At 39.4% G+C, this 27,778-nt stretch overlaps 1 protein-coding gene across 10 annotated transcripts in view; it reads left to right on the forward strand.

Annotated features, from left to right (window-relative positions):
• The window catches only part of CLYBL (citramalyl-CoA lyase), a 190,095-nt gene that overhangs the window by 58,506 nt on the left and 103,811 nt on the right, over positions 1-27,778 (forward strand). For 9 of the 10 annotated variants that reach the window (XR_010079688.1, XR_010079689.1, XM_063392355.1 and 6 more), the window contains exon 2: positions 6,226-6,306. The exons of the other annotated variant lie outside the window; for it this stretch is intronic. Coding sequence is in view for 7 of the 9 variants with exons in the window: in XM_063392355.1 (XP_063248425.1) it covers positions 6,226-6,306 (81 nt within the window). In the remaining 2 variants the exon portion in view is untranslated. The remainder of the gene's footprint in view (positions 1-6,225; positions 6,307-27,778) is intronic. 10 annotated transcript variants of the gene reach the window in all.

Here is a 27,778-nt window from a genome sequence, read left to right on the forward strand (position 1 = left end):
TAGTTTTTGTGACTACTATTTCCTTTCTCAGTGTTTGTGACTACTATTGCTGGAGTGAAAGTTTAGTCAAGTAAAAATATCCAGTTGACAAGTTAGTCTTACTATTTCATGGAAGAAGAATGTTTAAAATATTATGAACATATCTATAATTATCTTATCTCTTGGTTCTCTGGTAGATTTTATTGTGCCTATTATTGTCCATCAAACTCTGTTCATATTATGAATGCCATCTGTATTCTGTTTTGTTGTCTTGCAATGCAACAATTGAGAGATATTTTTGGTTTTATTCTTGAAAACACTACTAAAATTTTGTGCAAATTCAGAAGCTGACTAGCTGAGTGAAGGAGGAAATTTTAATTGCACTATTTATAGCCTTTTGTATGTTTTCTTTCCAAAATATCCCTCATGAAAAAAAAGGTGAGACTTCAACTTCAGTTTCTAGTGAAAACTCCCTGTAAACATTTTTAATTAAAAAACATCTGAAAGAAGATTTCTTCCCATCTTTATGAATTAAAATAACCTTTTGTGGGACAGATAAGTTCTATTTTTACATCTGTAAGCCCTGGAAAGCATCATATATGTCCTTAAATAGAACAGATGAAAGAGACCTATCAATCTCCCGTCTGCTCTTGATGCTGACCTGTCTCTTGTTTTCCTTTCCTGTTATGCCACTGAGGAACATTTTTCAAGTGTCTGAACTGTGATACACACCTGTCCATGGGGCCATTATGCAGCCACATGTACAAGTCCCTCTGGTCACCACTTCATGTGAGAGCCACCCTTCTTGTTTTGCTCCTGCCATCTTGGGGCTGGCACCCTTCTGCTTGTCCTCTCTGCCAGCAGAGTTGGTTGAGCTTGTACAGCACAGGGTGTGTATTAAAGGTGTGTATTAAAGAGAGAGAAACTGTGATTTTCCTCAGGAAGGTAGTTCAGCGCATCCCTGAGACAGCAGTGATAAACCATTCCATGTGGAGCTGCCTCTTTATCAACACACTGCCTAAAGGAAACATAACTTGTGTAGGCTCAATACGTGATACTTAGTTGACTAAAGAATGTTAAAAGGCAAACTAACAAAATCCTGGCTCCATTAAACCAGTGAGGTTTTGATTTTGTTGGATTCAGAAGTTTCAATGTAGTCCTTCCATGGGGCTCTGGAAAACCCCACTCTGGCAGTCAGGTAAATGGCTCGGCACAGGGCACCTGAAGCAAATCTCTTGTTCGGTGGAGTGACATGACTGACACAGAAATATAGGAACAGTGGGCTCAGCTTGAGTTTTCCCAAGATAAACAAGAAAGCATTGCTTCGGTATTGGCTTAATTTATATTTTTCAAAAATTAAATACCTTCTGAGCCATAACAAATGGAGCCATCACAGCACTAACAGACATGAAAATGCATCCATCGCTCTGCTCATGCTATGAAAAAAGCCTGCACCCAAACTCCCAGTTGGGTATTATTTCCTGGATTTACTACAAAAAGAACAATGCATGTTTATTAAAAACAGAGTGGCTTTTAGCAGCAGCAGTAGCTCCGCACACAATACACCAAAGCACAACGGGGGCCTTCTCCCGGCAATTGATGTGGAGAAGACCTTTGGCAGAGCAATATGGAAATTCGCATTCAGTGGCTTGATTAATTTGGAGTTTGGAAGCCACCTTCCCGAGATGGATGACAGTGGCTTATTAAATAAATAAATAAGGAGCAAGCTGAAGTCGCGCCGGCGTTATAGCATCAGATTTATGTCATCTGCGCAGGCAGAAAAGGCCTTTGTGGCCGCTATTGTTCGGGCTGTCAGCGGAGGCCTTGGCAGCGGCCTTTTGTCAGGACTTGTGTCGGGGGTAATGATGGGGAGATGACGGCGGTTGGTCTGTTTGATGTAACCCAGTTTTATGGACGCCGGAGTTGGCATCCACACACGCGGGCGGAAGAAAATAAGCGTGCCGGAGCGCCGGGCCTGCCTGCCCTCGGCTCCCCTCCACAGAGCCGGCTGGGGAAGATGCCAGCCGCGGTTCTGGGGCTCAGCCTGCGGCCTCGGGCTGTCACCCGGGGAGTTGAAAGGGGAGGAAAGGTGCCCCTTGAGATGGCGGGTTGTGTCTGCTCCCCACCACCATGGCTCTGGAGCTGGGGAGCGTGTGCAGGTGCTGTGGGAGTATCAGAAGCAAGCAGCAGGGTTCGGAGCACATGTGCCTAAAATTATGTGGAAGTAATTAAGAGCTGTCTGGTACAAATGAGAATAACATGGTATGTGATAGTAACCTGGCACACTCATGGTAGAAGCAGGATGGGAACATTGGAAAAAATGCTGCACCACAAGTTACTGTATGACATTTTTAGAGGGGTGAAGGAACGCTGATTTAACGTCTTTTCAGGAGAATCAATCTGCAATCCCTGTGGTTTTTGCTAAGATCTTTGTACTTTTGACTTGATATTTTAATGTCTTATCCTAAAAAGCAGAAGACTTTAAAAAGCAAAACTTTGTTTAGAGTCCTGTGTGATTCATTTTCTCTACAGAAATATAAAATAAGTTTATGTTGCTCTTGTGGGAGTCTCTTAGCTCTTCCACACTAAACATGAGAAGTAGATAGATCACCACAAGTCATCAAAAAATGTGAGCACCCTGACCTGAAGGTGAGAGATAAACAAACCCTCTCGTTTTAGAATCAACTAAGAGCAACCCACTTTGTTATGCCACGAAGCCAATATCACTGGGTAAAAAGTTAAAGACTATTGGCACCCACTGAGAGTACCTGTGCAGTCTGAGCTCTGTGGCTAGAGATGAGTTTGTGTGAGGACTGAACAGTTACCATTCACATTAGAGGTCTCAGTCAATTAAAGTCAATTAAACTCCACTAATGCAGAACTGAATAACTGGTAATTTACCATAGAGACTTCTTGAACTTCCTACTTTGGCATTGCTTTGGAAGCAAGTACCTAAACGTGAACGGAGTTTGACATCAGTGAACCCAGTTAGAAAGACTCTTCATCCTGAAGCCCTTTTTTGAGGGGTGAAGGGAGGAAGGGAGGAGAAGTGTTAGAACAAAGTCATTTACATTCCTGCCTAATTTGTGAATAGATTTTACACAAAGTTCCACAGTCACAAACAAACAAACAAACAAGCAGCAAGCCTGGACAAACTCCTAGTGTCTCATGCCACTACTAACTACAAGCTAAAGAGATTTGCCAGGATGGAATTACAGCACAGGAGTTTGCTATAAAATCCACTGGGCAGAATTTAATCTCCTTTGTATAATACAAAATCCATAAAAATACTGAATGTTATTCTGGATTATGCCCAAACTTTAGTCTTTTTGGAAAGAGGAGTGTTCTTTGTTGAATGCATGGACAATAATGCATTCAAGACACAAGAAAAGTGTTTTCTTGGACCAACTTACTTGCTCCTAAGTTGGAGGGGGAACTGAATGTAAAGAAGAAATACATTTTGATGGCTAATATTGTTCCATTAGCTAAATGTGTACTCCAGATGACCACTTGACATGAGGATTTCAGAGCAATGTTTGCTAAGGTCTGTGATGTTACTAAGATTGCATGGGATAGATTTGGTATTAACTGAGATCTGTAATAAAGTAATTTCATTTAAGAAATTGCACATGCCGTTCATCTTAATGTGACTGGCTGAGTTCAGTGTAAACACTGCCAATTTGCTTTGAAAAACTGTGTAGATTGGTAAAACAGAACTGCTGTGGTAAGCTAAGAAGGTCTGTACTACATGAAACATTTAAAATTTAAAGGCTAAACATTATAGGTAACCATACAAGTCAATTTAGACTAAGTCTTGTAAAATCATCTTAGATATCTAACTTTGGAAAGTATTATATCTAACGAATCTTGGAAAGTATTCATGTTATATATCTTTACTTTGGAATATATTTTACTAGCATTATGTAGAATATTTTGTGTGACTTTTAAATAGCTCCTGCAAACACACCATCAGCTTCACACAGTGGTTGATGGTTGCCTTGGTGCAGTTTTCATCCGCAGGTGGCACAAGTTGTCATCCACAGTAACCTTCTAGAAACAGAAAATCCTCTTTCCAAAAGGTTGTCTTGACTTCTGTGTTACTTCAGTTGGTGAATTGAGAGCTTTGGGTATTTTAGAAGAAGCAGACCTCATTTTGCAGCATTTATCTACCCTAATTTACCCATGTAAAAAACCACAGAAACAACAAAACCCCAAATCTGTTTTTGAAATCTCCTTCTGCTGTGCATGCTGTGACTTCTCGTTATCTCTGGAGCTATTCTTGCATGTGCTCAGTTGTGAATGCAAATTACTGTTATGCAATGTCTTGAGGTGGTATTCCAAATGTTTTAAAGAAATTAGGGCATATATCAAAAGGAGGGCACCTAGTTATGGTTGGCACTGAAAATAGCACACCAAAAAGCTGGAATGTTACTTGGAGTGAAACAAAGTCCATATTTTCATTTTGCAGAAGTATCAAGAAGATCTTCTAACCCACTCAAATATTGCTCATTCACCATCATTGTAAATATGAATATGGGCCAGGCAATTACTCTGATTACCAGTGTAATGTTCAACACCTGCACACATCAAAGATTTTGTTTGGGTTTGGCAGGCCTTGGGTATACCATTGTGGGAAAGCGTCTGATTATCATTGATTTAGCCATGCAGACTCATAGGAAGAAAATATATTTAAGCAAGATGTCTCACTCTAAATGTGTACCAGGAGTTAGCTAATGCCATTTCTCTTTTTCCTATTCAGTCATGAAAATCAATGGGGATTTTACCAGAGCAGTGTTTTATCAAGAATGTTGGGCATGTCGATTTCTAAAATATTCTCCTTTGATAAAATGTTTGAGTGTGTTTCCTGCTCTTATATTAACTATATTCTCAAATCTCCTTCTTTTCTCACTATTTGACAACATTTCCTTTTGTACTGTTTAATTCTGTAGGATTTACTCCTTTCTTGTTTGCTTGTTTATAGCAAATAGTTCCAGTTGCGTTTCTTGGGGGATGGGAAATATTTTTAGGGGAGGATCTGGTCCCCGTGGAACTGAGATCACCATTTCAGTTAAAGCCTGAATCCTCAAGCAGCCCTTAGAGTGCAGTCAGACATACATTCCAGGAAACTTTGTCCCACTAGCTGGGTTCAAAAGCAGAGGAAGGATATTATCTTGTCATTTCCTTTGTAGATCCCTGCACCTCTCTCATCTGGCCAATCTGATTGAGTTTTATTAGGGAAAAAAAAAAAAAAAACAACAAAACAACAACAACAACAACAACAACAACAACAACAAAAACCCACAAAAAACCACAACAAAAAAACCCCCAAAAAAACGACAAACAAAAAACTCCACCTTCTAATTGGTAAAATGTTATTGCTAAAACTGTTTTCCAGATTCTTGATGTTAAGGGACTAGAAGAAAAATTAAATTCCAAAATTCCTCTTTGACCTATGCATTAATATATTTCAAGACCCAAAAGCAAACAAAAATTCATGGACAACTATGTCTGAGAAGCAATGACCACTGCAGGTGTGTACATCAACTGGTAAAAGATAATTCCAAATCAGAAAACTGTGTTTGTGTTAAAACAATGCACTTGGAAGTCTTTCTACCACTGTTTTGTAATGTGCTGAAATGTTTTTTTGCTTATTTCTGAGCTAAGTTACTGGGTCCTAACCAAATCTTCCAAAAAGAGAATGAAAGAGAGAGAAAATCTTTTTGGAGTATGCCCTGACCTATAAAAGCACCGCTCCGCAGGAGTTACAAATGGCTTTTTGGCTAAGTTCAGCAGCTGAAAGGGCCTCTACTTTTGTCTCCAGCTCTGACAATAGCTGTGGAGAAGAATGTCTTCTTTAAAATTTCTGAGGATCAAGCTGAACCTTCAGCTGCCAGGGTTTCGTCTCTCCTCTTCCCTGCACACCCCACCCCCCCCCAAAAAAAAAAATTTTAAAAGGCCTAATCCTGCTTCCATTGAAACTGATGTAACTTTATCTCTTGTCAGTATTTTTTTTTAAGCTAGGCTCCTCTTTTGGGCTCCTGGAAGTATTTTCTAGGTTACCTTTTAGTATACTTCTAGGTTGAAACCAGGTTTCGTATTTAACAATACAATATAAAAAGGAGACAAGACTCCTAAGGAAAGGAGACAAGACTTCATTTCTGTAAAAACTCCTTGGGGTTGGTAATAAGCTGTAGAAAGCTGGTGATATCTACATGGTTGAAGACAGTGTGAACTCTCCTATTATAGGTTGCAAGCTTGTGTATCAGGGCTATGGGCAGCTGTTCCCCATCACTGGGGATCCAGCACCACCAGGCTCTCTGGAATCAGGTAAGCGAAGTAGTTATTCCAGGAAATAGCTGAGATGTCAACAGATGCCTTTGTTCATTTTTTTTAAAGAAGTGCCTTCATGTCTGTATTTCTGATGTTCCCGTGGTACCCCACCTGCCCTAGCAGTGAGAGCTGCTCTCAGTCTCACCATCACTCTGACCAGGTTCAAGCCCCAAAAATGCCCAAGTTGTTCAGCAATTTACTGCTTTGTTCAAAGATCCCTTATTCTTCCTGTTGAAGCTCGGCAAGAAAGAAATGCTAATAGCTTTTTATATGGCAGAAATGGCCTCAGTCCTCCCCAAAACAGCTGGTATCCTGGAGCACAGGACTTCTTGGAGAACATGGACAATAGGGGAGACCCAGAATCCCCTTCCCTGGCACAATCTTGTGTACACAGTGGTCTGCCCCTCTTTTTGTCCAGAAATGTTTTGGGACAAACATGTGCCTGTGAGAGAGCTCCTGCTGGACTGGAGATGTCCTGCAGTAGGGAGGGGATCCATCAGAACACATTTTGCTTCTCCATCCCTTGATCCTCACAAAGAGCCACAGAGGACTGAGGAATACAATAGGAAGGGTTTAAAGCCTCCTTAGTTGCAATTATCTTAAATTGCTAAGACAGAAGCCTTGTGATATAGCTGTAGCTTTCAAAGTGCAAGTTCTTAGGGTAACTTCTACAGTCAGTAAAGGGAGAGAGGCACATAGGGAGGGCAGATCTTCCAACTCAAAGACACCAGGCTTTTTCTTTGGAAATACCTGATTTTCTTGGTTGATAAATAGGGATCACCTACACAGGTAATGCTTTAGATTACTGATGTGAGATGTAATGAAATCTGCTCCTGAATCGGTAAAGCATTTAAATTGCAGAAGTTGTGTTGCCACTGAAAAGGTAGTAGTCCTGAAGCAGCTGTGGAAGCAGAAAAATCCTTTTGTGCCCAAAATAAGTCGTGTGGTTAGCTGATGAAAAAATGAAAATATTATCCTAAAAGATGTGTATTTCCAAAGGACTATATCTCTGAATATGTATTTGTAAATTTGTAGAACTGGTGGAAAAATACATTATGCTTTGCAGAGAAATGTAAAATGGGCATCAGGATGAATATTTTGAGAGAATTGTTGCAAAGGAATAATGCCACTTTTCATTATTCGTATTTTTCATATCAAAAGCACAGATCTTTGGTTTAACAGCTTCTGGATTTTATTTTAAGGAGGAAAAGGACATATAGAGACTTCTGAGAGACTTACCCAGTAGCAACAACCATTTTGAGCAAAAGCTGTGTTTGCCGGGTACAATGCAGTGTCATGTAGAAATGCTTAAATTACTTCTGAGTGAGCTAGCTCAGGAAGTCAGAGCAACGTAATTGCATTAAGTGCTCTACTCAAGCTAATGTTATTTTCTGCTTGTACCAGGACAGCTTTGATATGTCTGATGGAATTACATTAGGTGTGTCAACTTGCCTAATGCTCAGAGTAATGCACGCTGCCTAAGGAGCTGGAAGACCAAGACAGGTGCCATGAAAGGAAGCAACTTGGTGCTTCTGACACTGTGTTACAAACTCGCTTTCCTACAGCAGGGAAACATCACACGTGTGTTTGTGGGTGCTGTATGAAATCTATATAATCTATTTCATATAATGTCAGGCATAATGTAAGGCCTTAGAGGAGGATTAAATCCAAAAGAAAAAGGAACAAAAGTGGGATCATTTGGCCTCCTAAGGCCCTTAAGGGAATGGAAAACAAGCGTAACAATGTGGTGATTCCAGCTCCAAGTTGTCTCCTTGGTGTGACACCGTTGTGGGGCTCCCTTGAGTACCTATGAATTGTGGGATTTGCCTGTGCACCCCACTGATGATGGCTTTGGATGCGCCCGGCGCCACTCCAAAATCGCAGCTCACCGGGATGAAATGGAGAGCAGCGAATTCCTTTAAGGGTAGAGAAGCCCAGAAGATAATGCAGTCATTTAACTGCCTTGCTTGGCTTGATGTATGAAGTGGATTCTCGAGTAGTTCCCATAACATTTTGCTGGTGGTTTAATCATTACCAAGAGAAAAGCCTAAAGAATGCAGAGAACAGAACACTGCACTTGTGGGTTTTTTTCAGGGGTAGTGTTTTCTTCTGTTTTTAAGAAATGCATGTCTTTGATGAGATATGGCTGCAGGCTACCATTTTACATTTTATGGCTGCAGGCTACCATTTTACGTTTTATGTCAGCTACCTTTTGTCAGTGGCTCATTATTGATGCTGTATTCTGTTTTAATTCACACTGCTCTGCTAATCAATTACAGCATTTATCCATTAATCAGGTGTTCTGACAGGGTCAATAACTGCTTTGCAGTTTTGTGGAGTGTTATGCATTATCAAGCAAGTAGCAACAGTCAGTGGATTAGTTTAGCATGGTGTTGTTTTCGCAGGCTGGTGGACTTTCAGGGGAGTAAATACCTAGTGAGGCTTCTGGCAATTATCTGGGTTTTTTGGATTCCTTGTCAAAAACCTCATCTGTTTGCAAAATTTGTCCTTGGTGGTGGGTGTGCAAGAGCAAGTGCATGAATGCGTGCACTCACGCATGTGAGCCTGCATGCATCCCTGTGTGCCTGCCTTCCCCCATCTGTGTGTGTACAAATAGATGTAGGTACCCTGTAGCCTAAATATCCACCTTATAAAATGTGCCAGTTCAGCTCCATGGTTTGTAACAACTATACTGGTGGTAAATCATCACCAACATTACAGGGGTTTTTTTTCATTTTAGCAAGTGGTATAAATAACAGAGGGGGCAACACTTAATTGGACAGTTACAGTTTTGGTAGTTAAGTTACCGTCTATAATGATGGTAACAGGTTTCAATTATCTTTTTTATGACAGATGTACCAACATTTAATTGTTTCTCGTCAAGTGTGGAAAGAAAAGACACTTCTGTAGATTTTTCAATTCTTCTACATGTCACTTAGCTGTCTGCACCATTGTTTGAGCTCCTTTCTCTCATCCTTTTTGCAGCAATGAGTTGTGTCATTCCCTCATGATCAGCACTTTTGTTGTCTTTGTTTTTTGCTGTACCTCAGAAGTCCATCTTTTCTTTCATCTCCTTCCCATTCATGCATGAGGGAACAGTTGTGCTCTGTTGTGGGGATGTTCCGCTGGATTTCAAACAGTAGGGTTTCTTTTTATTCTCTTCTAAGTAGTACAATGGGGCTGAATGTCTGTTGCAGAATGCACACACTAATATGCCAGGTTATTTGGTTTCTAAGAAGTCAATAAAAATGCTACATTTAGGTTCAGTACGTGGCTTGCTTTTTTTCTGCTGTTTGCCTTTCGGTCTTCAGTTATAAATCTGTTTGTTTGTTTCTGGTTATAAAATATAATCCTTGATATTAAATCCAAGCGTGGAATCAACAAACACTTAGGAAAAAATGTTACTGGCGATGGAGTATTTTCACACTAGCAGTTTTGGCAGACTCTATCTTCCCTGATAAGGAAGGCAAAATTGCCGCCAAATCTAATTAATGGGGTCTATAACAGGAAAGGAGAGAGAGGGAGTACAGGGCAGGGGGTAGATGCAATCATGAGTTCATCTTGGTGAAACTTTCCTGTTTCTTGGAGACTTAGCTAGTCTTTGCATTTAAGAAAAGGTAGTTTCAGTAGCTTCAGTAGATTTCATTTTTAAGGACTTTTTTTTTTTTCTTCTGCATGTACTTAGTTTATAAACACTTGTTCAAATCCATTTCAACAGCAAAAGGGTAAAGACATAAAAAGCTAGAGATATCTTCAGACACTTTGTTCTCATACTCAGGAACAATCTTCAAAATCCTTCTTAATGAGGTCATAAAAGAAAAAAAATCGAACAAGTGGTACTTGTGTACCTCTCTAGGATGTGTCATCGGGGTCACTTGCCACTAGGTTATCCTATTTAAAAAGGGATTGGGATAGTTCAATCAAGCATTGCATTAAGAGAGAGACTTTGATTAATTCCTTCTCTTCTCTATTGTGCTATAGATAATTTCAGTAAATTTGTGATACTTTCTTCTTAGTCAGTGTTGAGGCTTAGCGTTCTCAATGCGTCATGCTGAGTATTAGCATTTATTGGGCCTATTTGGCTGAAGTAAAGACGAGTGTAGGCTGCAGACAGCCCTCTAATCTTTGACAAGTGAGGCCATTCTTTCAACATTACCGTTATCTCAGGTCATAGAGAGAAAGTGTTCTCTTACAGGTTTGCTGCAGGAACAAATATGTCATGTAAAGGAAGGGGAAGAAGAAAAAGTAAGTAGGCTGATGATTTATTACAGATTTCTTTTTAGAAAAAATAGACGTGACTTTTACGGAGAAAATTACTGTCTTGAATAACTTGTTCGTTTTGTGACACAATGGGGGAGAATTAAGGGAAGGCAAAGCTGAGCCTTGTTACCAACTTGTGCCGTGACTAGAGACTTGAAATGCAGCAGAACTGCAACTCAGAACCCAGCTGTGATTGCATTATATCTATCCGTCTTGAAAACTTAACCTTTTATTTTTTTAAAGTGATTGGCTTTGGTGGGAAATTTTCCTTTTCATTTAATTCTCCTTAAAAAAAAAAAAGAGAAAAAAACCTCAAAGGACCTGTTTTGACAATGAAGAAATCATGTTATGTCCTATTTCTCAACTTAATATGCACTTTTTTCCATTTAAATATAGGTCTTTAGAATTTGCATACTATGTCTTTTATTCATTGTCAAAAAATTCTCTATGTTGTTTGGTGTAATCTCCCTTCTCTTCCCCGGCTGATTTTGAAAATGTGTGTGATAGTTGCTCCGGAGATTCAAGGCCCTGTTGGGTATACACATATTTAGGCACTCTTTGAAAAGTGGATTTTTGACCTGATAGACCGTAACGGCTCCCAGGGAGCCACTATGGTCATTGTGTAAATCCTTCTTAGTTTTCGGTTTACTCACTTGATATACCGTAACGGCTCTTAGGCCGTTATGGTCTTTTGTGGTAATCCAGCTGCTGCACATGCGTGTGAAGCTTTTGTGCCTGAAAATCCTGGGGAAGTTTTGTTGAGAGCGTAGCGGGCACGTCCAGAATTGCTTCCTTTCTGGTGGGATGGGATGAAATGGCTGGAGGAAAAAGTGATGGCTCTTCTTCCTTTCCCTCTGGCAGTTGCCAAAAATGCTGGGGCACCTAAAGGACTAACAGCCTGCCAAAAAACGTATACAAAAAAGCCACAAAACCTACTGTGGGATGCACAAAATATCATATGGAAAGACTGATTTGATTCAGAATGTTCACAAGTGTGTAACAGCTGATTTTTATTTATGCAGTTGTTTCATGTATGTCTGAGATATGTCAGGCTACTGCCCAGTGGGATTTTTGACAACTGAGTTATTGACCCTTGAAAACAGGGAGTTGTAAGTGAAAGGCTGATATAGTAGTAACTATAGCAACACTGTCAGCATTCCTGTAATTATTAACTTTTTTTAATAAAAAAATTAAGAAGCTGTTTCTTTTCTTAAAGAAGCCTCTATTACAAACTGACGATGCCACCATGGAGATGTGATATGTTGGAACAATGCATGTCAACTAATTACTAAAATAAGTAAAGTGCTGCAAAGGTATCGAAAAGAACCAAACATCACTTGCGCGTATGGATGAGGCCTATCTGTTCAAATTGTTCATATGAAACAGCGATGGCAGGCAGGTTTAGCCATCATTTTGTGCTGGGTAAGGCTGTTAGAAGGCTTCATTTTCATTTCTTGTGCAACTTTTCATGGAGTGCTCCCCTGAGAGAGTCAATGTTTCTACTGAGGCTGCAGGCAGAGGTTTGGAGATTTATTTGGAGTTTATTCTTTTTGTCTGGGGCCGAGTGATGTGACTGCAATGTGTGTGCCTGCTCTTAGCATGGAGAGTGGCTGCAACTCCACAGATGCAGTTTTACATGGGCTGCTTGGCAGAGAGCACTTCAGGTTGCGATGCCAGTGGATTGTGAGAGCCTGTGCTACACCCTCCCTCTGCTATGAGTTGCCAGAGGTCACAGATCTCTATGCTGGCATGACTCTGAGCACATGTGAGACATATCTTCCTTGTACCACTTGCCATGCTTTTGTCCCAACTCTTGCTCAGTGCTGGCTGTCAGCTGGTGTATTTCAGGTGGGGCACCTTCAAAAAACAGTGCTGCTGTTCTGGAGTAACCCTTCACCCCCATGGGGACACAGCCAAAGACTGCCCGTCTCATCTGAGTGTGCTTTTCCAGGATTATATGCTTACATGTTTGTGGGGGAAATCAAGAAGGGAGGGAAAGACTGTCATATTTCAGCAAGATCTCCTGAGCTGCAGACCACTTGCAGAACACTGTTATGGTTTTCTAAGACTTTCAAGTCACTAAAGCTTTTATTATTCACCTAGGGTATGTTTGCATTCTATAACCCACCTTCTCACAAGGATGGGAAATGTCTGTTTCTGAATAAAACTTCTGCATATAATATTTAATGTAAGCATAGAAAGAATTTAATATTGCCAAAAATGACAGCAAGTCCTCTATTTTCTTATTACTTTTGATTCAAACTATTGATAGTACTATATTTAATAGAGTTCTTTAATTCCTTCTGTTGAACAATCAGTTGCTAAGCTTTCCTTAGCCAGGTTTTAGATAATGGCTTTTGTTTTTGCTTAGCCATCTGTCCCTGTATTAATTGTCCTTTTTCCCTAGAATTCACCCATAATTTTGGCAAACTGGTTCCTGAGGTTGGTCTACATTCCTTTTGCTTAAATTTCTATTGTTGGACACTGTTACCTTTAGCATTCACACATTTAATAGATGCAGTTCTGGCTACTGAAAGGAAGTTCAGTCACTTGCACTGCTTTGCAGGGAGCTGAAGTTTCTTTATTTTTATGCAACATTAAGTGCTGGCAAAACAATCTAGAGGCCTAAATGAAAATGATTGCTTGTGTGCAGAAAATCAGGCCTAGTAAAAACATTTTTCTGTTTTCTCTACAAAGGGAGGTCACACTTAGAAGGTTTCAGAAGAGCTTCTGGGATGAGCATCGAAGTTCCCATTTCATTTCCATTCTATCCACTGAACCACTGTGTTCTGGGTTTTACACATCTTCTTCCCCAGTCTTTCACTGGAAGGCTCCTGAACCAGGTCCTGATTCAGAGTGGTGGTTAGTGAAGTGATATTACATGAGTGCTCAGCCTCTTCACATTATGCTCAGCTTATTGGGTGAATCGAGATCCCACTGTCTCCTTTTTGCTTCCTCCTCTTCCTCCCCCGTGCTCTTTCCTTGACTCCTCTTTCCACTTCTTCATTCCTCCAAGACTTATGCCACTCTACCCATTTTCCTTAGGTGATATAGTTGGCTGCCCTGAGTTAATATATCTTCTCTGTCTCTGATGCTGCATCAAGAGACTCTTCAGTCCCTGCTTCATTGATTCTTCCCTCACCAAAATCTCCACTGACCTTGTCCTCTTCCTTTTTTTCCCCTTTTTTTCCTTTAAATTACATCTTCACTTTGCTCTTTTAATCTTGCCTTTGACCTTGTTTTCTTCAGACTTTCCAAGTGAATGTCTATTATGTCTCCTTTTTTGCATCCCTGGTTGCTGGTGTGGTTTCTTTTCCATGGTCTCACCTCTTTTCCTTGTTCATCTCTCCCACAATCCTTCCTTGTTTTCTGTGGTGATTTGGTTGAGGACATATCCTGGCAGAGTCTGCCTTGCCACTTGCACAAAACCAAAACCCTTTCCTCCTTGTGATGCCTGGGGACCACCTCACCAAGACCCTATGCATTTGTCACCCTTCTCCAACTGGGCCACCCTGCCTTGCTGTGTGCTGCCTGTTCAGGACTGCCTCTCTTGCTTTGACTCACCTCTAGAGCTGTTTGCTGCATGTTGTCAGCTTCAGTTTTTTGTGTCTGTGGCGGCCAGGTCCTGGGCTTTCCTCACTTCATTACTCTGCCAAACCTGTCTTCTTGCAGCTTACAATTACCTTTTCACTCTCTTCCTCTGGCAGATGGTTTATAGGCTTCTTCCTTACTGGCCCTCAAACATGAACAAAGTCTGTATAAAGTTCTCCATCTTCCGTTTTCAAAGCCACCCTAATATTCCATGTGGTAGGTTAAACACTGGTTTGTTGATAGCTGTTTCCAAGCAATGGAAAAGGTGTAGAGAGTGATAAAGGTGTATTTTGAACCAAGATGTGAATGTCTGTTAAAATAACAGGGTAATAAATATACTGCAGCCACCTGAAACCTTAGTTGTCTCTCCAGCCTCTTTTATCTTCACTTCTCCATGATTCAATCTGTCCTGGTCTGGAATCTGTCTTCTGTTTGTTTTCTTCATAACAGGAACATTTTTGCAGAGGTTAGAAAATAATGAAACAGAATATTTGAAGATTAGTATAATTACAACGACATGCAACTTAACTACTGGTTATTTATTTTTCAAACTAATATAAGCCACAGAGGCATGAATAAATGTACTTATTAATAGTTATAATATCATTTTTGTGGATCAAAATCTAACAACATCTTCAAAATGCTCAAGTTAGCATGTATGGCTGCTGCCATAGTGGGAAAACAATTTACATTATATCTGCTTAGGACAGGAACAGAGTCTGTTTTTCTAAGGCTTCAGCTGCAGTTTTCACAGCCCAGACTGGGCCCTTAGGAGAGGGAAGGAGAACATATTTTAGATTGGAAAAGTTCCTTAAATACTCATGGCAAGAGTATACCCCACCTTATCCTGATGCTTCTCAAAAAGGAAAAAGTAAAGAATTATTATCTATTCTCCCAACCCCCCACTTTTGTGCTTCAGTTTAATGCCTTTGGGTACTGCTGTAAATGCCTGTTTTAGCCATTAGTTTTCCTTCCCCCCTGCTAATGTATACTGGTAGAGAATTGGTGAAACAGCCCCTGAATTCCCTCCTTCACCTCCAAAGTAGTATGAGCAGGGTCAAGGAAAAGAGGACATAAGAGTGTTTGCTTCTTTGTGTCTAAAAATACTGAGCTCCAAGAGATGAAGTGGAAAGAAGGAATGTCACTTGTGGCAAGAACCACGTGGCTTGTTTATTCTGGCAGGGATTTTTCAAAGACAGCAGTAATGTGAGCGTCTGTAGCAGCTGTAAATATGTGGGGTCACACCTGAACTTGCAAGATACACAGGATGCCCACAGTGTGTGGATGCAAAGTGTGTGATGCAAAGACCTCAAGCCTTACAAAAGCAAGGCAGGGCCATTGATAAATAAAGGTGTAATAACAGCCTTCAGTCTAGTATATATGGGTCCTGGGGAAACATTGTGTTCCCCTGGAGAATTCCCACTCTAATGCCTTTGCTGGAGATGCAGGAACAGGTAGTTTATTCCAGCTAAGTATGAGGAATGTTTGAGAATAAAAGTTGGGGGAAAAAACAGTTTTATTACTCCTTGGATTTATGGAAGTCAATTCTTTTTGCCAGTTTCCACTGATCAGTGCTGCTGTTGTACTATGCCATGTTGAGTCTTCTTATATACAAACGTGTACATATATGCACATTTATGTATGTACATTTATATGTGTACAGATACGTAAATAGATTGTGTATGTAGATAGATACATACAGGCACATAGAGATATAAACATAAGCACACACACATATAAATGTTCACCTCTGACTATTGTGGCTGCAGGCCAAAAGAAAACCTTAGCTTTAAGGATGGGCCTATTTTAATGTCTGCTTGGAGTCTCACATTCTGTTCTTGCTTGCACACAGAACTAGTGAGGTCATTGTTTTGCATGTTCTCCTTTAAACACAAATGGCACAAAAATGGAGGAAGGCTTTGCCTGCTGGATGTGTTCTGGACAAGAGAGTGGATATACCACAATTTTTTTTTTCACTACATCTGATGTTAATCTCTGTCAACAAATTTTGCCATTACTGAGACACCAGCTCAACTAAACTGTTATTCAGAAAGAAGATAAAAATTGAAACATCCATGACATTCTTCCTATCAGTGAGGAAACAGATGATGGCAAACAAGGCACCAAGTGAGACTAAAACTAGTTCAAACCATCCACATTCCTTATATATAATATCAACTTTGGGAGGTACTTTTTCTTACTAATCTTACAGATTACTGGCATGCACTGCAGAATTAAAATGTATCTCAAGGCCTCTGTGCTAAAGTATATCTAAAATGTTACCCAAAGAAAAAGGTTGGCTGGTTCAGTAGTGGAATAATTTTTCTCTTTATCCAGGACAGGACAAAAGACACATGCCATCTAACTGTCTTATTTCCTTAAGCCTAAACCTGTATTCATGACACAGGTTGTTAAAGAGGACTTAAAGGAAAGCCAAGCCATGCCTTTATGCATTTTCACAGGGAATTTTTTTCCTCACAAGGTTATATATCAGTGAGCTGAGAGAGTCTGTCTTTCATTCAGTTTTTACACAGATGTGGAATGCTATAACACTTACTTAAAGAAACACAGCTGCTCATTTAAATGCCATAAAAGCTGTTATGTGGAAGTAGACTTAATCCTATTTCTCCTTATAGATTTTTATTTTCATGTAATCCAGGACTTTTGCTTATCTATAATGTACCATCATTATGAGCTAAAAGCCATTATCTTTACATGTGCAGTTTGCAAGGGAGGCAGTAGATTTTTCTTCTTCACTTATTTTTAAATAAATATTGAACATCCTGTGTCAAGAATTTAGAGGGGGAAAACCCTCACTTTTAAACTAAGGCAGTTGGAAGAATTTCTTTTTCATGGGTTTCCCAAGCAAACTGTGTGCTTGGTGACCTCTTTTTCTGTCTCTTTCTTCCCTTTCCTATCCTGGCCAATTTTTCTTCTCTCTGTAATGTCCAACTCCTTCCTCCCCTCTAGGCAGCCATTAAGGAGAGGGCTGTTTTTTAAAGTTTAGTTTTAAGAGAGGAGAACCAATGATGAAGATGTGTGTTGTGATCCAGGGAGCTAGGAAATTCACATTTAATGGAACTGTGATGTTTGGGAGAAAAGGGGCATCCTGTGAAACAAGGCCGTTGGTGAGGGGAGCAGCTTTCATTCTTCAGCTTTGCCTAAGTGTCAGTGGGCCCTTTCCTGTGTTCACTGGCCACAGTAAATATATGTTATAGGACCCATAACCACACAAGTAATCTCAGCTGGGAAATACAGATAAGAAACTTCCACAGAGTATGTAATAAAATAAGAGTGCTTGGACTTGCACTTGCACAGGCCCATCAGGTGCCCCCAAAAAGAGCTGCTACCTGGTAATTAGATTTTTTTTATGTGAATAAAAGTCATATATGGCAGAGAAGTTGATTTTCACCCCATCTGACTTTCAGTCTGGATGATTTTTTAAAGTGTCCATGTTGATGATGAACTGACGATAAAATGGGATGGGACTTTCTAAGTGGGGGATCTGAAACAGGGACCTGGGAGCCATGGTTTTAGGACAGGTTTCTGAGTTTCTTGGGATGTGAAAAAGCTAATTTGAAGAGTTCTGTGAAAATGTTTAAAGAATTAAATTTTAACAGTAACTTTGGAATAGGGCTAAAAAAAATAGCTATAGCAATCTTCTGATTTTAGTGTTAAAATATATTCCTTGGCCAATATTTATCCTCCATCACACATTCATATTTTCTGCCTGGTAGGTTCAGCACCTTTACGGTCTTTGAGCTTGCCTGCACAGCCAGGCTTATGCCTGGTAGGACAGGCTGTAATGATATGACTGATGTGTTATTTGAAATTGGTTCCCTGCTGTGGACACCCTGGGGTGGGGTTCATCTCCCCAGGCATGCTCTCCTCCTCAAGGGACATCGGGAGCTGCCTGAGTCAGGAGGAGGATTATCCACCCTTCAAAGGTGCACCCAGGGCTGTGACCACATCCCCCAGATATGCACCCATGGGGGTGGCAGGACCTGACCCATCAGCTCAGTAGAGTGAAGGGTTTGTCCCTTTCAGGGCAGCAAATGCTACCTCACTATGGGGAATTCTGTGGATAGAGAGGTGCTGAGCATGAAGAGACTGGTGGGTCCTAAATTTGCAATTTTTAGTTTAGTGACCTTACTAAAGAGATGGTTTTGGAGGGCCATTGTTGCGTTGGGCTTGGGCATGCCTGTTCCCATATAATAAAACTACCCTTCAGCTGCTTATGTGAAAGATCAAAATGAGCTGACAACTGTCACCTATTTATCATTAATGTCATCATATTTGTTATTTCCCTTAATCCTGGATTCCTGAAATCTCACCTTTAGCTTATTTTTTATTTTTCAAGAAAATTTTTGTCTTTGAAAAAGCTTGAAAATACAAGGTCAGGGGCACAGAATCAGAAAATAATGTTTTAATATGCACTTTTAAAATATTGCAATTTTTAATGCATCATGTTGTTCACGATTTTTTTAATTCTTGGTGATTTTAGCAGATAAAAAATAAACAGATTTTTGTCAAGAGATATATGGAATAAGGGGCTGATGCAGAACAAATACTGAAGAAAATGTAGATGTTTCATTGTCCTCTGTACAATAACGGTAATAGTGTTAAATTTTGTAATGTAGTGGAAAAGACAGGGGGAAAAAGGAAGTTTCATTATTGGATAATAAAGCACTTAAATAAAGTGTTTATTTACTGGAGATCACGAAGGTTCTGTCTTTATAATGTTTTTTAATCCACCCACTGCTACTAATTTGTCATGGTTTAACATTGGATAATAGAACAGAGATGCAGTTAAAGGCATGAAAATATAGAAGTCAGAATTTTGGGGAATTCCCTGCTATATTTTGAAATTAATAAAATAAGTGCTGGTTTTCAGTTGATGTGATTTTCAAAGGAAATAGGGCTGGGCTTATTATTGTTACTACCACAATCATCATAGAAAGATTTCGACATTTTGCTAACACTGAGTAGTGCTAACAGCATAGAAGATTCATTTGATCTTATATAATGTTTTCATGGTTAATAAGATTTGCATATGACATTTTTGCATGATTATAAGTGCTGGAATGTCATTGCAGTAGGCATTAACTCCTGCGATTGAAGTTAAGGGAGATTTTTTCCTTTTTTTAATAGCTAATCAAGAGTTTAACTGCCTCTGGGGCATTTTAAGAAAATGTTATACTGTACTTAACGAACATTATACTACAAATAAGAATGATATTCTTGTAATTAAAACAGTCTGGATATTGCTTAATGAATGCTTTTCTTATCTTAATGTGTAGGCAGTAAGGATTCATGTAGTTGCCTTTATTAACTTGTGGAGTTAGTTAAAAAGCTGGTTAAAACAGTAAGTCCATATCAGGTCAATATAAAATGCTTATGTAGGGATTTCATTGCTCTTATAAATCCACTAGTTAAAAAATAAACACAGATGCTTGTTTGTGCCATCCTGAGCCATATTGCAGGGTAGTATTTCTGCCTGTAGACATTTCCAAAGTTAAGTGTTGCCTGGAGCACTGCAGGATTTGTAAGCGTTCTTCTTTATTGTCCGCTTAGGAAATATTTTAAAATTTCCACCAGGCTTGTATTCAAAACCAGAGAATGGTTGGTTTTCAATTAGTGTGGCCACAATTGCTGTTGAACTAATAGCATTGTGTATTCGTTCTTTTTTTCTGTCATACTGCATCAGCTTTGATGTAATTACAACATTTTCTTTTTCTTGATGTAATTGCAGTGCATTGTAGTTTTATAGTTCTGTTCTTCAGTGCTTTAATATTTACTAATTGCTTGCTAAATTGTTCTTCACTGCTCGGTTAGTTGGCACAGAAAACTTTCTGAATAAGTCCAGTTTAATACAAAATAATTCTTCCACTTAATATAATTCTACAGAATAATGCTTGGTTAAACATAAATCATATTTTTATTTTTAAAATTTTTCTGAAAATATCATGCAGATTTGTATTTTTTTCCCCAGCTGAAATTGAGCATCTTTATATTGCTTAAAAGATATTCACCACCTGGATTGCCTCTGTTTACCTTTAAGCCTCAATTTTGTACAAGTCTCTATACAAAAACCTGAAAAAAGCAGGTTGACCCATGTATAGCCTAAGAACACATGGAAATCTAACAGTTTCATAATTCAAAACTAATCCCCAGTCCTGGAGGCACTTAACCACATAGTTAACTGTAAGTGTTTGACTAGTCCTTCTGATTTCTATGGGCTAGGCACATGCTCAAATGGGTTTACAGGAGCAATTTCAAAATGTAGGGAAGACTAATATTCTTTTCTTTTTCTTTATGGTAAAAATCTCTGTGCTTTATTTCATATTACAATTTACCTGTGTTTCTAAATACAGGAATATGTTTGTGGCTTGACTAAGTGTAGACTGATGTAAATTGCAAATCAAGATAAAATATGGTCTATCAGTGAAAAATTCTTAGAAGTGTGAAGGTACATTCAGCTTGTAAAATATCCCCACCACAACCAAAACTGTGAAGACAACATAAAAGTTGTCATAAAAAAATCAGAAATTCTGAAAGACCCAAAGTGGATGACAAATTCCTTCTTTCTCTTGACTTCTGTGGCACTAGTATATTGACACTCCATTCTTTTCCTTCTGCTAAATATTGTCAGTCACAACTTTAGTGTAATTTTATTTTAACTGAGCTATAAATCAGAAGTGATTTCAAGGACTATACTGTTTTCCATTTCTCTCATGCCACGCAGAGTTGGATATCTAACCTGCACAGGCTCTGGTGAATGTAGTGATTCTGTTATGGACGGCAAGATCATTTTAACAGGCAGGAACGGTACTTTATTGATTCTGACTTTATCAAGTGCCTGTTTCTTATTTTGTATGTAACTCATTAGCAGCCTGCTCCTAAACTGCTCAGGAGTCTTTGGGTGAGTTTGGGACTCGGACTTTAACCACAGTAATTAGCGTGGAATTTTTGAATCCTGGTCTCAGTCTTGACCTTGTAGCATTTAGCCAATGCGCACACAGCTGGAGCGGTGGCAGGGGCTGCAGGAGCTCAGTGGTGGGGATGCTCCCAGTGTCCTGGTGTGGGAACCGACGCGCAGGGAATAGAGGGGAGCGGGAAAGAAAAGAGGGACAAGCATGTTCAGTGCTTGTTCAGAATTTCCTTTCTGCCCAAATGTAGTTACCCATTTTTGTGTGTGTACACCGAGATGAGTGGGTGCAAATTCAGTGTGTGAAAAGGCTGGGGCAGAATTAGGAGCAAGGGAAATAAGTACCTGATGGCAAGATGGAGGGGAGAACTAGAAGAGCCAAGAGTGGTTTTGCAGTGACATAAAGAATCTCTTCAAAGTTCAGCTTTTCTGCAGAGGGCATCAAGATGGGTCTGACTGCACAAAAGTGCAACCATTGCAGATATGGGTGTTTATATATTCACTTCCTAAGACAGATTTTGGCATGGGATGTTCCAGGACAGCTTTTTGGTTATGTATGCCCAGTTCTCCCCCTGAACTGGAAGATTCTCAGCCTCCAAAGGTATGCTTTTTACTTTGTGCCACACAGCTCTGATAAAACTTGGTGCCTATTTGTCTGTACACAAAACTCAAAACCAAGTAAATCAAAACAAATCATGATTCAACATCATACATCCAAAGCAGTATCTTCTTATTTCTTACTTCTCACTTCTCCATGCACACCATAAAAAGGCAGTTTTTTCTAAATCTCTTAGTATTGGTATTGGATCTTCATCTTTATTGTGGGATGTTTTTGTTGTTTAAAAGGTGTTGCAAATTTCCGTTGCAGTTGCTAGTTGCAATTCTGTTAAAAAAATGTAATGCAAGAGTTTCCTTTAAGAAAACATACAGTTAAGCAAAAGTTTTCAAAATCCCTTTACAGTGTTGTAGATTTTAAAAATGCAGCTTAGAAACTGAATTAGTTAATAAATGAAAGCACCTAAAATTTTCTTAAAACAAAAACTGTCCATACTTAGTGTTTATTTCAATATCTTTATATTTAGGAAGACAGGGAAATTAATTGTTATCTTAACTACGTGTTCCTTAGGTGCAAGTGGCAAAGTGAACATGTTACAGACAGACAGAGTGCTTTTCCATTGCCCTGCAGGGCTGTGGGTCTGATTAAGCAGCAGAAAGCATCCCAAGAAGCCATCTACTTTGTCAATGGTAAAAGCAAAGCGAGGCACAACTCAGCTCAGGAATACTTTATGGGCATGACGAGTTATTCAGAGTTATCCATACCATAAGGAAGGGAGCAAAGCCTCAACTGTATGTCACATATGCTAAAGCTCCTCAAGACAGGACACCAATTAACCTTGGATGATAGCAAACACACACAGAGACACAGGCTGCCCGAGAGGAGCAGCCTGTTGCCATTAGTAGGAAGCAGCAGCCCTTGTCACCCTGAGCCATTATTTAAATCTCTTTTAAAATTCACTTCTTAAGTCAAAGAACCATAGCACTCTCCTCTTCCTCACAAACAGAGTATTTTTGCTGCCCTGAAAACAGGAGACGTTAGTAATGTGAGAAGCCAGTGGTCCTTTTATTTTTATTCTAGCTGTCTAATTTGGCCATTTTGAATTGAGAAGAAAAAAATGCCTGATCTTCAGTCAAAGCAATTTAAGGCATGATGGAGCTCAGAGTGAACCAAAACAACAGGGTCAAATGTAGTTGAAAGAACATGGTGGCGTAAATAAAAGGTCTTTTTTTTTTTTACATTTAGTGCTGGTGGGAGGAGAAAGTTTGGTTAACTATTTAACCTATGATAGCCTTTTATAATTTTATGGCTTAGGGGTCCATGATTTTAAGCCTTTGCCAGTAAGTTCCTGGTTTTGTATTCAGTCTTTTCTCTGGTGCTCAGTTATACAACTTACATTGATTTACTGGAGATAGGAAAAAATTATAAATAGCAGACAAAGACACATATTTTTCCTAAAAATACTTTCCAGCAACTTTGGATTTGGTGCTCAATTTTGATTTCCACTCACACTTCTCTGTATCATGGTTTTTTTTGATCAGTGGGGCTCTCCTTCCCCTTTTGGTTCAGCTCTCTATTTTTGGCTATAATGCAGTATGTCCTGATCAGTTGGAGTGAGTGCTTGTGAAAGGTCACTTGGAAGCCCCCTTTTCATTTCTTCCTGCTACAGTTTTTCCAGCAGGCAAGCGCTCTCAGGAGCAACCCCCTCCAATCTGTCCCTTTTGATATCCAAAGCTGGTTGTTACGGGGGTTAAATTTCTTAATTCGCTGAGTTTTTGTGAGCACTTCTTCAACTCACCCCTCTCAGTCCCCGCAGCTGGGTGCAGACGGCCTGTCTCCCTTAGGATGCTGTGGAAGTGTTAGGGTTTATTCTTTCACCTTCTGCACATGTTTTGGGGGCCAATGTTATACCTTTATGTCTTCCATCAGCTTCAGGGGCATTAATCTTCACATTACATCTGTGTGAGATTGTATCAGCCTTATGGTGGGAATTTTAAAATCAGACAAAGCCTTTCCTGGTAAAGAAAACTGCTTGTCAAGAGATCTCAAACCATGAGAGCTGGTGGCTTCTGCCTGCCCTGGCAAGGGCTTAGGTTTAGGGGGTTCCTTAATTAGTTTTTTGAGGGTCAGGGAAATGACCGTACTGAGTCTGGAACAAAGGAAGAAATCAAAATGTAAAGCTGAGTGTTTGGTATGTTTTGGAGTGTTTGATAACTCCCCAGTTTTAATTTCAGCATAATTGGATCAGGGTTAGTGGCATTTGTTACATAAAGTTCCTTCCCTTACATTTTATTCAAAAGTAAATATCATAACTCTTCACTTTTCACTTAAGTGTTTTTCCTCTCTCTCTCTCTCTTTTTTTTTTTTTTCCCCTAAAGAAGAGCTGCTTGCTTTACCCGGGTTTATTTCCACTAGTAGAGCACTAAGATTTTGGGGACCTGTATTCTGATGGTAAAGCCTGTGATATGAGCTTTTGTTTTCCATTCGAGGAAATGTTAGCATTTTTTCACGTTAACTTTTTAACAATTACAAGGAATTTCTTTTCCTCGAAAACTGCTGTCCTTTTCTTTTTCCTACCCTTTTCTCTCTTCTTGATATTTTTATTTCCCTTTTATATGGAGACTTGTAGATTTTGTCACTTCAAACGTTAGCTGTTCCTCCTCTTTTCTTTTGCTTTACAATACACACTAGGAGATTTTTTTTTTTTTTTTTTTTTTTTTTTTTTTTTTTTTTTTTTTTTTTTTTTTTTGCATATTCCTTCCCTTTCTCTGTGAGATATTGTAGTTCACCAAATTTAAAACACTACAGTATTTAGAATCCCCGCAGTGCCATTTTAAGTATTTGGACCTGGAAAATGCCCCAAGTAATAACTACCTGAATTGCTTTTAATTACACAATATAGCTGCATCATTTTACTTCAGATTCTTTTTGATTGATGCTGTAAGGCAATTGTAACCATGGATGATGGGATTAAGTGCCTCTTGAAGTGACTTTAGCTTCTTGTGGGAACAAAGGGAAAGAAGAGAACACTTAGTCCCTTTTTGAGTGAACAGCCTTTTTTCACTTGCTATATAAAGAAATACAATTAACAAACATTATCCCCAGAGGTGAATTGAAATGTACATGCGGACAATAACCACTCTTGACTGCAATTAGACATATATGATCCGAGGTATTTTGGCCATTCATTAGTGCTAATTGTTTGAGAAACAAGCCCAGAGAACAAATGATTAAAATGTTAGTGCCATAACCAGGATTATTAGCATGTGTGATAAAATGCATGTGCCGCAGCTGTACCAATAAAACTCTCCGGCGAGTCGCTTTGATTCGACAAATACTCAGCGCGGCTGCGAGCCCTTCGTATTTGCACAGGGCCTGCTGATGTTTATAACAAACAACTTGTATCTTCTTTTCTTAATTAGAAAGAATTACTATGCAAATTGCGGGGCTTTGTAATTCCGTAGAAGTTTCCTTTGTTTTTGGCAGAGTATTTGTGTGCGGTGCTGTGCTACTCTCCGGTAAATTCAACACAGAAAAACCATGATGTTTTCTCCGGAGTGGTTTTTTTTTTTTTGCACGTATTGCAGAAATAATTTGTAGGAGGTTTTCCTGCTCTAGCTGGGTCTTGTTTGGGGGGCGTTGTGGGTCTTGGATCACTTCTGTCCTTCCATAGCTCCACAGATATCATGGTATGCAGTTACATGAAAAAAGGTCAAAAATAAATGTTGTGGAAATTATCCAGATTCTTTAATAGTTTCAGTGAAATGTCTAAAAATGCTATTTGCAAACACTTTGCCAACACTATGCCAAAGATTGTAGAAGGAAGGATTTGGCCTATTGAGCAATGAATATTTTTCTATGTGTTTGGCAGATCTTCCAGGGGTGATTTGATTTAGCAAATAAACAGAGAACAGAGGCACAGGTTAAAGTGCTGGAAATCACTGTGTGGATACTTTACTTTGTGAGTTATATGTTCTTGGCTCCAATGTGACTGCACAGGTGTGTGCAGTTAAGTATGTGTATGAGTATGAGCAATGCTGGAATGTGAAAATGCAGTTTACAGCAGAGAAATTTGCATAATTTGGGGTAATTTCACTGTTCGTAGTCACGCTGTATGGCTGCCATTGCAGACTGCAGTGTCTCTTAGTAGGCAAATAGGTTTTCTTTTCTCCTTCCTGAGGATGAACTATTCACTCTTGGGTGAAATGGTTCTCAGAGGACCATGAGTAACTTTAACTTGCCAGCTACTTTTACATATTTGATGAAGACTTTAGTAGAGTGTTATGTTTGCTGAAGAAATTTAGCTTTATTTCCAAGACCCAAGAGCACTCAGCATGCTGCCAGATGCTATGAATGAAAATATGCTGCTGTAAAACAATTTAATGAGTATTACCCAATAGCCTAGCCCTTGTTTTAACTTACAGTGCTTAAAGGAAGAAACATTGTCTTAGCAAATTCACTTGGCTTTTGTCCATGTGTTTAGTTTAAAATATAGTCAAGTTTGAATCATTAAAATACTTGGAGCCAGGAAACATATGTAAGATTTTTCTCCTCTTTATGGCACGGGGTTAACAGTATAATCGAGACTGCAGTGTTGTGTGGGTTTTTTGTCCTAAAAAAGCAACTGCTGGGGATTTTTTTTATTCTATCAAAATAACAAAAGTCACGATAATCAGGAGAGTGTTTCCTACCACAGTAGCTAACTGCTCATATACAGAGCACCCTAAGCCTTGCCACTGTTTAAGATAAGTCTACAGACAAATGGATCTATTAATTAATCCATATCTTTCTGTGCTTTTTTATTGTAGAACATAAAATATGACTTTGCAAGGAAAATGCACAGCGATGATTAAAGAATATATGTCAAAGAATATATGTCAAAGAATTAGCATGTGATACCATTTAATGCAGTCATAACTAAAGATTGAGCAATTGTTGAAAACTCTTATTTTATATTAATATTTCTAGAGGTCTTAGTTTTGAAAGGAGAGGGATTCTGTGTTGGTCCACTGACACCAGCCCCTGCTGTATATATTTTTTTCCTGGCCATACCTTTTGAAAAAAATTCTTTCTTCTTCCACTTGCTAAGATATCCCATAAAACTAATCATTTGACACACCAACAGTATATTTTTATTATAATTTGTGACCTGAGAAACCTGTTGTTTGAGTCTATGTGTATAAAAGTTGTTTAGCTGGGGAGGAGATACCAATAGTCACCAGGCAGAAGCATTTCCAGCATTAAGCCTATTAAGTGATGGCGTTTTGATGGATTAAGTCTATCACTTCATTGGAGTCAGGTGGTCTGCTGAGGATGCTGTACTGCTCCTCCATCAAAACACAAGTTCATAGACCTGGATGGTGACACCTGACTAAATCTGGTCTGCAGGTAATGGTGTTTTCACCTGCACAATACCACACTCCATTGTGTGTGGTATGCAGAGCAGGGCTGCCTTCATGGGGCTTGCAGCAGTGAGAGGGAAAACGGCTGGTCAAACAGCCCTTGGTTTGATGACAGCACAGAAGAAATCCTGGGAAACGTGTGTGACAGAAGATACATCTCATCTCAGCATGCTCTGAGATTATGGTGTTAGCCACGTCTATCAGGTTTCTGGCGGGTTGGAGGGCTGGTGAGAGGCAGTCATTAAGGGTGCTTCAGGGGCTGCTTGGCTTTAGGCTGGAGTTAACTATTAATGGGCTGAGCTCTTTGACTCCTTTGTACCCTTGGGAACCACAAGGCTGAAGCCATCAGAGAAAGAGAATAGAAACTAATCACTTTTGTTCTCTCATATATGTTTAGGGATGGACAGCAGACTTCTTTACTGACCTCTGTGTCACACTGAAAAAAGATCCTCCTCTTTCCATTTGAGATAAACCACTCTTCCACCTAGTCCTTACTCTCCCAAAGTGTACTACTGCAAGAAAATGAGATTAAGTGGATTTGTCTAGCAGCCACTTGAGTTGCCACAAGTTCTGTTACCATCCCCACTTCAGCCTGAAGCAGGAAACATGAAGTAGTTTGTGAGAGAGAGGCAGAGACAGTACTTTGGAGGGGCTCAGTGGATCCCAGTTGCATATCTCCAGGTGTTGATAGGACCTCCATCATCTGTCTTAAAGCTGTTGCTGTTATTAACA

Source organism: Prinia subflava, chromosome 3 (genome assembly GCF_021018805.1).
Source record: "Prinia subflava isolate CZ2003 ecotype Zambia chromosome 3, Cam_Psub_1.2, whole genome shotgun sequence".
NCBI classification, from domain to species: Eukaryota; Metazoa; Chordata; class Aves; order Passeriformes; family Cisticolidae; genus Prinia; species Prinia subflava.